General features: G+C 36.8%; 1 protein-coding gene across 2 annotated transcripts in view; it reads right to left on the bottom strand.

Annotated features, from left to right (window-relative positions):
• Positions 1-16,590, bottom strand: part of FBN2 (fibrillin 2) — a 231,373-nt gene that overhangs the window by 101,177 nt on the left and 113,606 nt on the right. For both annotated transcript variants that reach the window (XM_079144676.1, XM_079144675.1), the window contains exons 9-14: positions 14,940-15,092; positions 13,305-13,538; positions 12,237-12,374; positions 3,467-3,586; positions 2,425-2,550; positions 1,459-1,581 (exon numbers count right to left, since the gene is read on the bottom strand). In XM_079144676.1, the coding sequence (XP_079000802.1) occupies positions 1,459-1,581; positions 2,425-2,550; positions 3,467-3,586; positions 12,237-12,374; positions 13,305-13,538; positions 14,940-15,092 (894 nt within the window). The remainder of the gene's footprint in view (positions 1-1,458; positions 1,582-2,424; positions 2,551-3,466; positions 3,587-12,236; positions 12,375-13,304; positions 13,539-14,939; positions 15,093-16,590) is intronic.

Genomic DNA, 16,590 nt, shown 5'->3' on the forward strand with positions numbered 1-16,590 from the left:
TACTCTACACATGCACAATTATGTCAAAGTGACCCCATTGTTATGTGTGACTATAAAGCACTAATAAAACATTGAAAAAAGAAAAAAACCCTCCTTTTTATTATGTATTTGACAACCCTATTTCATGTTAAATAACATTTAATTCAAATCAGGTAAGTGAAATAAGTTCTTCAAAAAACTAAGATAAACTTCAAAAAATTTTTCACACCAAATTCTTTAGAGGTACAAGTTGTTTTGCTAGTTACTTGATCAGTTCATAATAAAATATCTGAGCTGTTTTTTGTAATTTTTCAATTCACTTGACTCTTTCAAATGTAACCCAATATTAAATGGCTTCCCCGAAAGATGAACACAACACAGAGATACCAAATCATTAACATTTACAGACTGCAACATTTATAATAAGAAAATTAATAAAACTTTCAGAAGGTAGAAACTGGTGAGATCTAAGTCTAAGTGAGAGCTTTGTATATGCATTTAGGTGTCTTGAGAAATGTTGGAATGAAGTTCCTTTCTGTCACATGTTACACACTAAAACATAATGCCAAGCTCACATCTGTGTTAAGTCCAAGGCAGCTAAACTTGAGATGACATTCATTCCAAAGCTCCAGTATTTTCATTTAGTCTTATACTATCCTTTCCTGAATTCAGAAACATAAGAATCAGTCTCAATTTTCTCTCTACTGTCCCTGAAATTTCATTGAAGTTATAGGGATTGGTTATGTGTCTTTTTTTGTATTCAGATAAGTTTGTTCAAGGTATGGCAGAAAGTGTTCACTAAGTGAATTTTTTTTTCTGAAAGAAGCAAACTGAAAGAAAAAGTAGGAACTACAAAATGTATTCAATCTTACTGAAGTTCAACTGGGTGTATCAATATAATATAGTCTTATTTATTTCCAAGAGATGTATCTCTTGCTTATAAAGGTTATCATTGCAACTTGGTTTTCAAAATGACTTTGTAAACAAAACAACAATTAAAATATTCAAACTATGTCTTCACTAAATCAATGTGGAATTTTCAAGACAATTTCTGATTGCAAATGATCTGTAGATCACCTTTATGAAAAAGATGCAATGGTATACCAATAGTGATTGATAGTGGAAAATCTGTTCTAAAAACACATAAAAGTGAAAACCTTGCAAGATTTTTTCTTCTTTTTAATTCAGCCAAGGACTAGGGAGAAATTATTTCTACAATGTCTCTTCCAGACTTGCTAAAACCAACCAGTCATGCCTGTAATTGTTCCTATGCCATTATTATTTTTGTAAAGATGTTACTGTTTCCTAGACCACAGTATGTTTTTCTGGGAAGATTTAGGCACCTGCCTTACTGAATTAGCAAGATATGTGAATGATATGAAATGCACATAGAGAAATTAAAGTAATTCTTGCATGTTTCATTCATATAAAAAGGTGGTTTCAATCATGCTTTCTTTCTTATCTCAAAGCCATACATACCAGTACAGTAACGCCCGTTTGGAGCTAAGACAAATCCTGGTTTGCAGATGCACTTGAAGCTGCCATCTTCATTGATGCACATCCCATTCAAACACATGTTGGTAGTTGTACATTCATCGTGATCTGCAGAAGAAGAGAGAGTAACTTCAACTACTGGCCTTAAGGGAACCAATTTCCTCTTCTTCCATAATCTCCAGTCAAATTCCACTGCAAAATGAGCCATATGCTCATGAAGTTTATTTTAAGGAAGAATGTCAACTGAGCAAATAGTATGGAAAATGGGAAGGGTCTTTAGTATAAGGAACAAAGGGAAAAAAAAAAATAAATCTTGTGCTTAGCTGCTGTTAAAACCACACACACCATAACCATGAGCAGTATTTTATGTTGCGTCCCCAAAAGGTAACATGATTCCAGTGGGTATTTCTTTTATAAGAAAGAATAAAGCAATGGTAAACCTTACTGTAAATTAAATGATCTGGGCTTTCATTAGTGAATGAAGCATAACAAATTTCTTTGAGAACAGAGTGTTTCTGTGGATTGGCATCTACTGTCCTGCTGAACATCAGCATGGACACAAATTTAGAGATTCGATTACCACATATGCCATATGTTTCTACATTCTCCCAGACTAGGGAAGAGGGGAAAATCTCTGTCTTAAAATCCTAACATCTAAAATACAGTAGGTGATAATGATTATTTGTATTAAAGAGGAATAGCTGCTACTTATAATTAAATGTGTACTGTGCCAGAAATTTTCAGAAGCAGCAAACTATTCATGATTATAACATCTCCTTAAAAACCTGCCACTTTCCTTTAATAGTCATGTTAAACGCATTTATAGTTTGCCTATCTATGCGAAGAATTCAAATATGAGGCATGGAAGCTTTCATGAAACAGTATATATGATTCTAAGTAAAAATGTATATCCTTTAAAAATCTTTTTCAAGGGAGCAAATATTTCCATACCAACACAGTTTTTTCCATCTGTAGTTAATTCAAAGCCGGCATTGCAAATGCACTGGAAACTTCCATCTGTGTTCACACATCGACCGTTTTTACAAAGAACCCCATTCTGGATGCACTCATCAATATCTGGCAAGAATAAGGATGGTCAAACATTATTCTTTTACGATACAGATGAAAACAGTAAGAGAGTCAATATTATTCTAAATATCTGACATCTATACATGTACCATCCAAATCATATTGCTTCTTCAGCAACACTTCCATCTCTCACCAGCTTTTTCTTCTTGGATAGGTAGACATAAGCAATTTTACAGCCAATATAGTGGCTGAAGAGGGAAAAAAGAGAAAAGGAAATGGGGTGTGTGCTGAGCCTGAAAGAGGGTGGGCAGTGCAGCTGGAATTACGGCCACAGCTGTTTTTGACATAGTGGTTGGAGACCTTAAAAGTAAGAATGAGATGTTGGGTAAGTGAAAAGTAACTGTAGAATTTCTGGATTGAAAGCAATATGATGAAAACTGCTGGGAAAAGTTGATTCAAGCAACTTCTCATGGATGAATAGGAAATGAAAAGGAAGACCAGCAGAGTCATCTGGTAAAAGAATTCTGGGATGAATCAGCAGTGAGGTAGAGGGCTTGGACGGTAGTTGTGGGTGTAGCAATGAGACTGAATACAGACCAGGCATGATTTGGTGTGGGACTATGTGTGGGGTTCAAAGAAAACAGTAGTTGAAAATGGCTATAAATCTTAAGCTCAGTTCATCAGAGAAGAGTAATGCTGACCTTACTCAGAGAAAGGAAGCTGTGATGCAGGGAAAGAGGAAAAAGGCAAGTTTTTTGAAGCCAGATGCCACGCTGCCTGGATTATATAGGTGTACAGTATTTATGTTTAAAGGGAGCACCTCTGTGGATAGGTAAGAATAAATCTATAATAATGCAGTAGCGCTCATCCTATGTCTTATTTTAATAAATATGCTTTTCACCTCCGCAGTCTCGGTCACGATATTTCATGGAACATTTTCACGTGTGACGGCAGGCTTCCTTACCAATGCACGCTTGCTTCGTAGGAGTCCTCTGGAATCCAGCGTGACATTTACAGTAATAGGATCCAGGTGTGTTAACACAATCTCCATTAGTGCAGGGATTTGATGTGCATTCATCAACATCTGTGAGCAGCAAAAGAAACCATTATAGACTTCACTCCATCTGTAGAAATGTTTGTTTAAAGTACATTTAGCTCTCCCAAATTTGAGAGAAGGCCAGTCAGTGGTAACAGTCTAAATAGCTGAGTATTTATAAATGAATGAAAATTCCTTTCTTCAAATACATACAGAGGCCAGTCTGAAGGTTTACAAAAATATTGCCTATTGGAGAACACCAGGGAATTTGCTTTAATCAAGAAGTAATGATTTTTCAATTGGAATAATGCCCAGTGATTAAAAACACGGGCTCTGAGAAGAGACAAGCTTGAGTTCCAATAAGCTGTGACATTTATGTCCACAGCAATCTGGGCAAGGGAAAGTCTCTCTAGGGCTTAGCACAGTGTCAGAAGAGCAATGAAATGATGAAAGGTTTTTAAAATACATATTTACATCGCATGGTACACATTGTCATTGTGATGCTCTTGGTTTTAAAGAAAGGGATTGATGGATTATGGAACTTCCTTGCTATTGCTTTTTGTGGACTCATCCATATATACAACTTCGCATTCACTGAGGTTTTATTTTGTAGTCAAACACATGGGGGGCAGAAAATGAAAATTAAAATGAAGCCAATTTTTCGTTAGTTTTGTTTTTTTTCAGGGTCTTAAAATTGACTTAGGGAACCTTTTAAACATAAAATGAAGCTTTATGCGTGGTTCTGATTTGAAAAGCAAGAAAGTCTTTTCACTCAAGGTCTCGGAAGGCTGGATGAAATGCAAACCGATTACAGAATCCAGGGGCCACAAAACCCAATGGCAGACAAAGCCCAGAGAAAACGCTAGTGCCAATATAAGTTTAATTTGTTTTCTTTCAGCAATGCCCACTAAATATTATTTTTGAATCCTAGAAAATTAAAAACCTGGTCAGCTAGTGAGAGCAATAATTTGCCATTTCATATACATGTAGAAGTCATGAACAGATACAATTTGAGCTAAACTGAAGTGCACAATAAAATCAACTCACAGGTTTACCATTTTAATAAACAGATTACTCCTTTCACAGATGTTCTTAAAAGAGGAACTGTGGTCTATCAAACTCACCAACCTCATTTATATAAACCCTCACACTGAGTGCAATTAAGCTCTCTCTGGTAAAGGGGAAGAAAAAAAGAAAACAAAACCTCATGGCAAATAAAATAAAAACAACAAAGAATAATAGGATTAAATGCTTTTTCAATTCATCCAAAGACCCTTTCAACCCATTTAGACTCACTTACATTTAAACTTTTTGTTGATAACATCAATTCTATGGAGCCAAAGGAATGAGGCAAAATGAGAAGAGAGAGAGAGAGAGTTTAGAGCAAGCACATTGGCAGCACATAATGTATAATTAATGGGACTTTTCAATAGGAAGAGCACCTTCAGTTTGCATGGCTAAAGATCACTTAAATTGTGTATACTTAATTGAAAAGCAATAATTACAAATGTGCTGTAGGTGTTCCTGATGGGCATCCACTGCAGAGCTCTGTTCTGGTGAAGAACATAAGAGGCCATGTGTCCAACCCGCTCTTTTCAGGGGAACCATCCAGGAAATTGTGTCATTTTGCAGAACCGTTTTCTCCCCCTGAGAACAGCTCCCCAGGCTCCTTGTTGCCACGACAGCTCTTCTCCTCATTTTGCCATTACAGCTAAATTCATTTCTGTCTCTGTAGCCCCTCAGGGACCCAATCAAGGGTCCAGTCCTCATAGAAGATGGTGAGAGTTCACTTACTTATTTCTACACTGTTAGTGACTTACAATGCCAGACGATGTTAAAACCCATTATTACTGTTTTTTCTCTCCCAGGACTACGCTTCAGACTAATCAGAAACGGCCACGGCCACCTTCTGAAACAGACATTTCATGCCTTCTCTTCTGTTGAGTGTACATTCCAGTTCCCAAGCGATCCTGTTTGTTTTGCCTTATTTACAGGCACAGAAGTACACACCTACTAGATCAGAACACTTTGACTTCTGTGTTCTCATCAGGGACTAAGTATTTTTAAGCAAAATTCATAGTATTTTAAACTTCTGAAGAAATGAAGGAATTACGTAAAATAGTTAAATTGCCAAATATTATGGGGTAAAGGAATATTTGCCCTTGGAAAACATACTGACTTAGAAGACACTTCGTGATTTGCAAGGGCTCTAAGAATATCTGTAGCCTAAGAGAAACAGACAAGCTTTCTCACTATTCCAAAATAAAATGATTTGAATTGAATTAAAACCCTTGTTAAGAACAGATTAACCTATATAGACACTAAAAAAGGCAGAGCATTTCATTTTGGAAGTAGAATTCACAGGAGCAGGAGAGAAAAATGTGACCAGTAAATCTAATTGTTTTCAGGCTTCAGGAGTAATTCTCGTAAGAGCAAAATGTACCCAAGCCCATCTTCCTGGTCGTTGGTGGTTTTACACAGTCATTGTCTTTCAAATGATACTGTCTCAACAGGTGTCTAACAACGTTTCCAAACAGCAGTGGAAGTTTATTAAGCCTGGAAACACCGGCACAAATGAAGAGTTAGGATCCTTATCCTGTGCTACTATAATGTAAAATACTCACTGCCCTCCTGTCTTTTTCTGATATGCTAATTTGTTCCTTATAAACTCAAATGATTAAAAGTTGACAAGAGAATGGAAGTAAAAAAATTAAGAACTCATGTTCTAAAAATGGGCTTCAATACTGTTCGAATTACAGAAGTTAGAAAGGCATCACTGAGCTTTAACTCTCCTCGGGGTCCACCTAGAACGGGAGCATCTGTGCCAATGTTGGGGTCGAGCAGAAGTTTGAGATTTATGTTGACATATCAATTGTGCAGACACACAATCCCAATATGACATCAGACAGGGCTGATAAACAAAGTGGCAGCAGCTATACCCCAATGGCTTCTGAGAAAAATCAGGTCCTGGAACCTTAAGACATCCACTAAGTGTAATCGATTCCCCTCTTTTAGAGTGGTACTCACTGTGCATCCCCTTGGGGTGAACTAGAAAAAAGTCATTCAAATAATGGTCTGCAGGGTTTAATTCTCTAGCAGAAACCTGGGCTGAAGCAGCAACCTGACTACAGAAAGGAGCTTCTGGTCCTTTAAAGGCATCATCTTTATTCCAAACGTTCACCAACACCCTCCTCAGGGCACAAGTGTTTTGGGAGTCAGAATGAGGTTTGCCTGGATGCAAACATGAAATAAATGATCTTTGGCTTATTTACAGAGAATATTAAATTTTGGACTTATATTTTCTTGTTAGTGTATCATAGTGACACATGAATGACTGATATGAATAGGAAAACAAAGTCAATCAAATTTCAGATTAAAAATTTAATTGTGTATGTATATGCAAGAGGAGATACTTCACATGTTACATACTTTATATATTCCATACTTATCATATTTTCTGGTAGGAAAAGGATTTTAAAGTCATATAATAAAAAAATAAATATAACAATATTTCATGGTGTTCCAAAAATAACATCACAGCTCTGGTGGTCTGTCATTTATACAAGTATCAGTAGTATAAGCTAAGCCAGGGCTGCTGCATATGATTTTTCATTGCACAACCCAAGGGTGGGTCATTTATGCAGATTATGTGAATGGTACCCTGTAGAGCTGTGCAGTACAAAACCCGTGCAACTGTACATGTGAGATCCTGAACTAAGCCTTACATAATCACTGTCATAGCCCTGTACATAGTTTAGAATATTGATTTTCCTCAACCAAAATATCTGCCTTATATTTTCCTTTCTAATCATAGTATGCTCAGATCTATATAACTTAAGTTGGAACATTATGATATTAATTCTTCCTATACCTGGCTTTTTATCTTTAATTTTAATAGAATACCTAAACCCAAATCTGGTATGTAGGATTGTGGCACTTAGGAAATATATATATGATCATTTGTAAAAAATAGGAATAAATAAAAGAATGACCTTAAAAGGGTTCAACTGCAATTATCCTAAGACCACTTTTTAAAGATTATCATATTTTTTAAATTACCAAATCATATTTTTTCAATTACCAAATCCTGTATAGATTGTCCTCACTACATTTGATTTTTCTGCTGCATTTAACACCAATCACTACTTTTGAAAGTGTACTCACAGATAACTTCAGTGACAGAACCTTTCTAGGCTATTTTGCTATTTCTCCAACAGTATTACCAAGTTTTCTTTATAGGCCTTAAGGGTGGCTGCCTCACAGGATTCCAGCTGCAGTACTACTGATATAGTTTCCCTTTTCCTGTGGTTCAGCCTGTAGGACAATGACTGTCCTTATGGTTCCAACAGCCTGACTCCTAAATCTATAACTCCCACCATGAACATTGCTCTAAGTGTTAAACCTCTAAAATCAAATATCCTAGACGCCTAAAACTCAACACGTCCAAAAGAGACTCTCAGACCATTTCCTCCTGCCCTGCACCTTCTTCTGCATGGCAGGGACACCACCACGCACTCAGTTTTGCTCAGTTAGAAACTTGGGTGTTGCTGTAGTTTCTTACTCTCTGATTCCTCATGATTAATCTGTCATCAGATTGATTGATTAACCTCATAAATATGTTGAATCGATCTGTTGTCCTGCAGGCTGTCCTAATCACTGTCATCATAATTTCTTGCCTGAGATTATAACAAAAATTTCCTAACTAGTCTCTTTATTTCCTCCTATTTCACTATTAAAATCTTTATACTGAAAAAATGGGAAGGACTTTTGCTCTAGTTAAGATGGACTTACCTTTCTTCCTGAAATATACACATGGACAATGTCTATGAAGCAAGGGTTTCAAGAAACTTGATATCAGGAAACAAAGAACACAGATCCCTGAGAGATAGGAAACACACAGGGGACACCTTGACTCTTCAGCTACAGCTTAGACAGTGTTCAGACAGAGCACAGGAAGAGGGAACCCAGACAGAGTGCAGTAAGCTCCTAAGGCAGAGGAGACGGAGCTGAGTCAAACACAAGTCACCTGCTGTTTACAAAATCATACTGGAGAGGGGGAATTACATAGACAGAGGACTTGGAGGAGGCAGGGAGTCCTCCTCATGCATTCAGCAGAATGAAGATGAACACGTGCATGGGAAGAAGCCACTGAGAGCCAAAGGAAGAATCATGGAAAGGATCAGAGGTGAGAGTGCCTGGCCACCACAGTGGGCTAGCTAGTAGTGGTTCTTTCCCACAGCCAGCCATAGAACCCTGTGGTTGCTGGGGAGCAAGGACACAAAGGGATTACACCTCCCGGGAACTGTTGGGCACTGGAGTACGCGCTGCTTCAAGCTCACCTAAAATCTTGCAAACAAGACCAGAAAGGATCAGATTGTTTCTAAGTAACATCATATACCAGAATAAAGCTCCGGAATGTGGATGGAAAACAAAGATATCAAGGATTCAGCAAAATAAAATTCACAATAGTGTCCATTCAAAGTTAAAAGGCATGTTAAAACACACACACACACACACACACACACACACACACACACACACACACACACACACACACAGGAAAAGGGATCTCTATGGAGGAGATGAATCAAACAATTGTAAACCATACCAGAACTGCCACAGATGTTAGGATTAGCAGAAAAAGATAGGAAATGATTCTTATAACTGCATTCCACACATTCAAAAGCTAGAGCAAGATTAAAAATAGCAGAGACATGGAATATATTTAAAAACTCAACTGATCTCTAGAAATGAAAAAAAAAATTAGATGGCATTAATACCAGAGGAGTTATCAATAAGGACAGATTAAGAGGACCTCAAAACACTAATTCAACAATTTGAAATTAAACATTTATCAAGATAGACCACAATTAGGGTATAAAACAATCCCTCTGTTCTTCAACACCTGGATATATGAGCTGAGAAAATATTAAAGTAGGGACATTTGGGGACCCAAACTCCACTTGGAGAAACCAAGACTCTTGGTGAAGTTATAGAGGGCATGAGTCCAAAGATGGGAGTATCAGAGACAGCTTTGACTGGTGTCTGCAACATGGGCTACCTGCAGGGATCATGACCAGCTTCTTCAAGACTTCAAACTGAGCAGTTCAAACTGGGAGCCTAAGTAGAGCTACAGAGGTAGCTTTCATAGGCTTTAGAACTTCATTTGGAATGAACTTGGTCCTTTTCTCAACTGGTTCATAACTCAGGCAGGGAAAATGAGACATACTATGTATGGATTTTTTTTTTTTTAACTCTTCTGGGGTGGACTTAGTCTACCCAGTTACTAATGTAACCCCTGACTACTGCAGACCTTCTCACTGCCTCCTTCTTGCCAGGCTGCTATTATTTGGGTCAGTTTATAAATGCACTGATGGTGCAAAGGCAGTGGTGTTGCCCCAACACAAATTAAGGCAGCAGCATCAGCCTGTCTCCATAATCACCATTAAGAACTCAGAATGAATTAGAAAAAATTCTTTTCACTTACGAATATAATGGAGGAAGCAGGGAAAACCAGTTACATTAAATCTTGACACAGGAATATACTTTCAAAAATATCTTGTATTAAAACAAACACGAACTTAAAAAAAACCTAGCAATGTATAGCCCATTTTAGCAGAGCAAGTCAAATATATCTAGTAACCTTAGGACATTATTGTGTAATAAATGGTATTTATAATAACAATCAAGTCCTCAAGAAGTATTCAAGTTTTATACAGTATACCCTTCTAAGAACACATAGAATATAAACTATATATTTATGAAGATTTCTAATAAATTTTTGCATGTGTTTTAACTTTTGTCATTTAAATTGTCAAGCACTGCTTGTTTAGAAATTCACTTATTTGATATGTCTAATTCATGCTACACAATTGAAGCTGTCTTGATATAAAATGTACTCAAGTATTGCTGGGTTACAAGCACTGTGCTGTTCAATGCTTTTGCCTGTTCATGCTGTTTCCTCCGGCTGGACTGTCCTTACTGTCCCTCCACCCCTTCCTCATCTCTTTACGTTTTCCTATCTGTCTTCTCCATAATGTAAGCCCTTGAAGGCAGAGACTATCTCATCCATCTGTGCTAGTGTTACCTTGCACATAGTTGATGCTCAATAAGTTTTGTTATTGTGCAGAAAAAAATTTCCGTGATAAAATCGATATTACACTTTATACATTGTTGCTGACTGAAGTATCATGAGATTCTTAAGGAAAAACATTTGTGCAACTATTTGCATTATGTGCTAAATGAGAAGGGTTTGCCACAGAATACTATTTTTACTTGGGGAATAACTGACACACAAATTACAGTTATTCGGATGTGTGACTTTGGCATTTTCTTTTAAATCATGAAATGAGCCTGTCACTTCTTGGAAAAGAGCATTCTACTTGATGCTAAAGTTAAAACTTAACTTTAAAAGTGACAAAATTAGATTATTTATTTACTATGTGCTCTTGGAAGTTTCTCAACATATAAAAGCATTTCTAATGAGTCTGTGATATTATCTCATGTGTTTTTTCAATATTAAATAGTGAAATATATCATTTTTGGAAAGATCTATATAACACAGTGAATCAATATATTTCCAATGACCATTGCATGTTATAAAATCCATTACAAGCACACATTACACCAATGGACTTAATATAACATTTATAGATATGGTTTCAGATTACAAATTGCAAAATAAGATTTAAGAATAACTGCTTTTCGATTTTTAGTGTATTATCACAGAATGCTCGCAGTTATCTGAAAAACCTAGGAGATATTCTTCTTGTTTTCCAAATACATATGTGAAGATGGATTTCAGTGTATTTTTCAACCAAAACGACATCTCAACAGATTAAATACAGATGTAGATATTCAAATTCAGCTGGGTTTATGAATACAGTCACTGAACAGATTTTCAGAAACAAACAATGATGTTCACTTCAATTCTTTTTGTTGTAGAAAATCTAGTTTTTCATAAAAATGTTACTTATTTTAACATGCAATGGGTATATCATTGCTATTTTTAAGTGAATAAATAAATGTTTAAAATTTTCATCTTCTGTTGCTAACAAGGTAATTATCAATAGATTATAAACAATAATTTTTTTGTTGTGGGGGTGACTGGAGACTGAACTCAGGGGCACTCAATCCCCAGTCCTATTTTGTATTTTATTTAGAGACAGGTCTCATTGAGTTGCTTAGCACCTCACTTTTGCTGTGGCTGGCTTTGAACTCATGATCCTTCTGCCTCAGCCTCCTGAGTTGATGGGATTAAAGGCATGTGCCACTGCGCCTGGCATAAACAATAATTTTTAAGAGTTTAATGGGCTTGATATCAAAATACTTGAGCATCAGATTTTAGTAGCCCATTATCTTGTGTCTTAAGAACGGATTTTGTTTTCAAATATATTCACTCTTATGTAGATACCCTGTTGTTTTCAGTTTATATTAAGTGTAAGCAACTCTAAGAAGGAAGGAAGAGAGAATCAGAGACAGAAATCACATTTGGGAGCCAAAGGGGTGGGAAATTCTTAAAGTGACCTAGCTCAGGAAGCAGATTAAGGGTGGTGGATGCATGAAAGAGCCAGCATTTAGGAGACACAGCTTGGAAATGAGGTTGGATTTTTTTTTTTTTTAAACTCATATTCGGTTCAGCTTATTATAGTCCAACAACTATTGAAAACTAAAAAAGACCTAAGAATCAAAAACTTACCTATACAGTCTCCATTTGCATCCTGCTTATAGCCCATGTTGCATTCACACCGGTAGCTAGAAACAGTAGGTATGCAGCGTCCATTTAAACAAAGATTAGCATGGTGCTTACAGATATCTATTGTCTGGTTCAGAATTGCTATGGAAAATTGAAGCACAAGTAATATTTAATCATTATGACATGGAGTACTTAGAGTTGACTTCTGAAAAGTTATTTAATAGTAAATTAGTGAAATATATATGAAAAGCCCACATTAGTCTATGCTTTATTAAATTTTAATGTGGAGAATCTAAAAAAAAAAAAAATTCTTGAGACACATGACTGCAACTTGGATTTCTTAAGTTACACATCTGGAAACTCTGCCCATAATGATGTCTTTTTAAAATTTTAGGAATGTTCTACCATACATTTGAATGCTTTCCATTTCTTTCTGTAACTCTGCTGAATATTTAGATATAGTAAACAGGCAATATGCCAAAAAGAATAAACATAACACTGTGGGATATCATTAAATATTATTAGCAAGAGCAGTGCTTTTAAAGAGAGTGATCTTAAATGTCAAGTGCATGAATGCCAATTCTGGTCTGACACTCACGTTCTCCATTTCTTATGCAATTTAACAATAAAAGGGTGAGGGAAAGACAAATATGTGCATTACAATATTTGGATAGGCACAGAGCAGGACTTAGTTTATCTCAGTTGAGAAATGGTTTTGAAAAATAATTCAAAGGGTGCAAGAATAGGGCAGCTGAAACAGGCCAAACGAAATACAATGGAACCAAAAACAGTTTCTGGTGGTATCATTTAGATCGGAGAATTACAGGGCTCCAGTTTGTATTTTCAGGGAGTCTAGAGCACACATATTTTTGCCAATTAAACTGAAAGTTTATGTACAGAATTATATTTTCTTACTACAGTCTACTAAATGTAGTATTACTGTATTTTAGACCCTGAAGTGGGTTTACACACCCACACATACCACTTTTGAAAAATGAAATATGTATTAGACATTATAATAACACCACAAGGCAGAAAACTAAAGAATCCACAGGAAACATGACCACTTACTTAGTCCAGTGATGATGGGACCCTGTCCTCCGGCCCCCACACCAGCTCCCCCAACGCCAGGAGAAAAGCCATTGCCTCCAGGGATGGGAAGGAAGCCTGTCCCTCCTGGGCTATAGCCATTGCCATTGCCATTTGGGACAAAGCCATTCCCTGCAGTGCCTCCAGGTCTGGATCCAGCACTCCCTGGAATCCCTCCCATTGGAAGTCCATCCATGCAAAGTCTGCGAAATTCCTCTAGAAGAAAAGGAAGTTCAGTGAAACACAGATGGATGTCTTTCTGCATAAAAAAAGCAGTTGGCATGTTGTAATAGACCATTTTAGTTTACTATTCTAACAATATGAAGCAGGAGGTTATTATCTCTCTCTTTTTTTTTTTTTTGGTTATTATCTTAATAAACGTTTTTAGCACTATCTGTAACAGGGAAAAGGTATAGATGTTTTGGAAAGTATTCAAAATCTCTATGCTACATCATTTTAACTAATTAGGTTGCACAAAGAATCATTTATATGTGTATTTTTATTTTATGCCTCTTAGAACAACCCATAAAATTCCAGACACGACTATGAAGGCAAGAAATCTACTTGGACAGGTGAAAATTAAAGCTTTAAGTATCTGGTTTTACTTGAATACTCATCAATATTACACCTATACTTTTTTCCTGATCCTTTTCTTCTTTAAGGGATTAGGTTTTAATATGGCTCTAGAGCATATTTTTTTCTAATGTAGATCCTAACTATAGACAATATTCAATAAGTTTTAAAATCTGCTCCTTAGTGTACCAGTATCAATGTTGAGTGAAGAGAGGCCAGGAATATAGCAACTGTCTTATTTCCGTAAGTATTCAGAGAATCAAGGCACTATATTAGAATAAATAAGAATTATTAATTATGTATTACTAGAGGAACTATAAAATTCCAAAATTTATTACTAGACATTAACTTTGCTTATCCCCCTTTTAAGGAATAGATTTGGGTTTTTATGGCTTCGTGATTTTGAAAAGAATGAAGAAGGTGTCATGTTAACTTTTTTTCCATGAGAGCATATATGCTTTATACTTCAAAAAATTATATTTTGCATGATTTTATAATTCAATATGAAAAAGATAACATATCAATGTATCTTTTTGTGATAGACATTAACTGCAAATCTCATGTTATGTATAACAAGAGGAACTACTTCTCATTCATCCTAAGGTTATTTTCCAATATAGACTTATTTATAAGACTGTTACTACATCCAAGTGAAGGGGAGGTATTATTTTCAAGGTCATGAGAAGCAAAAGAAAATATCTTCAAGGATGGGGACACTACAGGCTGAGGGTATTCCTGAAATAAAATATAAAAGAAGGTAGAATCTTGTTATTCTAAGACCTTGAAGATCTGAAACTAAAGATCAGGGGATTTAAAACCAAATTGAACAACTGACATTTAAAATAACTTTTAAAACACCTGCACAAAACAAATCAGTTTTCAGTTTATCTGATGTTATTAAATTGGGAATTATCAAAACTGATCCCATGAAAACATCCAAGTCACTGACTATAAATAAGAATTGATCTCCAGGAGAAGAGCCCAGCCCATTACTCTTCCTTAGGACACCATCTGTCCTAAGGAGACCAGTGGCCCACCACTCACCAGAACCTCTGACGGGACAGGCCTCAGGTATCGTTCCCATGCCCCAGCAGCGGCCCGGCTCACAGCAGCACTGGGTTTTTGTCATTCTGCCTGGGAGTTCTTGTGCACAGCGACCATTCACCAGGCCTGAGAAACACGTGCCTGTTCTCTGATCTGAACATACCAAGTGGGAAATAGAAAATGGCAGAATTACCTCAGATTCTTATCATCTCACACGTTATGACAGTGTAAGTGAAGTGAACTATTCATTATTATTATTTTACTTAATTTCTCTTAATCTCTATTGTATCTACTCATGCCTTCCTTCTCCAAATTTTTCTATTTTTGTTCACTGATTTACTCATTATTCAGTCAACATTTGCTGAGCACCTATATCATGTCTTATTTCAGGAATACAAAAATGAAAGACATTGAGCATATGTGAAGGCAAACTGCAGTAAGGAGTCAAACTGAGACAGACCTGGAGCTTGAAGGGAAGCAATCACCCAGTCCCAATCCCAATCCCCAGATGACCTGCGCATCAGTCTGCTGCATGCCACTGAGATTTTGTAGCCATTTGTTTTGCAGCAACATCTGACTGATTCATGTGTTGATTTAGAAAGGCATGTCAGAAGCAGCTGAAGACAGAACATCTGAGCAGAGACTTACTCAAATGATGCGAAAAGTCATGGAGGTAGGTGAAGGAAAAGAAGTTCAGAAAGAAGAGGCTGAGCTTGATGTGTGTGAAGAACAAGAAACTAGAGAAGAACATGCAGAAAGGAGAGTGGAAGGAACTGAGCTCAGAGAGGTTCTCACATAAAGCTCTACAGCCATTAGGGAAGGACTTAGGGATTTTAAGGGAGTATAATGGGACTTTTTGAAAGGTTTCAATAGAGAAAAGATACTGGTTGATATGTTTAAGGAGATCTCTGAATGCTATGAGAACTGGCTGTGGTGAGAGCAGGAAGACCAATGCAGAGGACACTGCGGACACTCAGGTGAGAGATGATGGTGGTGCTGATGAGGGTGGTAACAGTGAACGTGCTGATGTGAGCAGATGGCAGACCCCACTGAAGTCAGAGTCACGGGAAACTAGCTTGGCTGTGGGGTCTGAGAGAAAGAGGGTCTTGGAGACTTCCCCAGTTTCTGACCTTCAGGCAGTGAAGATCAAGAGAAATAAGATTGGGGGACAGAAGACCGGGCTCTTCTTTAAAACATGTTACTTTTGGGATGTCAAATAAATGAGTGTGGAACCCAGAGGAAAAGTCAGATGGAAAAGTCAGATATATAATGCACAGTTACATATCTGTGCATTGTCAGTATATATGTTATTTTAAGCTATGAGGCTGGATGAGACATTTTCGAGAACTAGGGTTCCAGCAGGTCAAATGCTGATGAGGTAAAGCAGGGTGAAAAGTCAGAAGGAACAGTGAGTGTGACATTGAGTTTTGCTAGAGTCAAGAGTTTGTGCATTACCCTGCAGGATTTGGGGTAGAGAAACAACATGATCAAATATGACTGTAATAAAGGTCACAATAGCAGAAAAAGGCTTGGAGACAAATTATGATGCTTATAGAAGACCATAAAAGGTAAAGTTGCATGGGTATATGATGTCAACACCATCTGCGTGTGTTTATAACTGAAATTGCCTTTATTCTAACCAGTGTAAAAA

Source organism: Sciurus vulgaris (genome assembly GCF_902686455.1).
Source record: "Sciurus vulgaris genome assembly, chromosome: 6".
Classification (NCBI taxonomy): domain Eukaryota; kingdom Metazoa; phylum Chordata; class Mammalia; order Rodentia; family Sciuridae; genus Sciurus; species Sciurus vulgaris.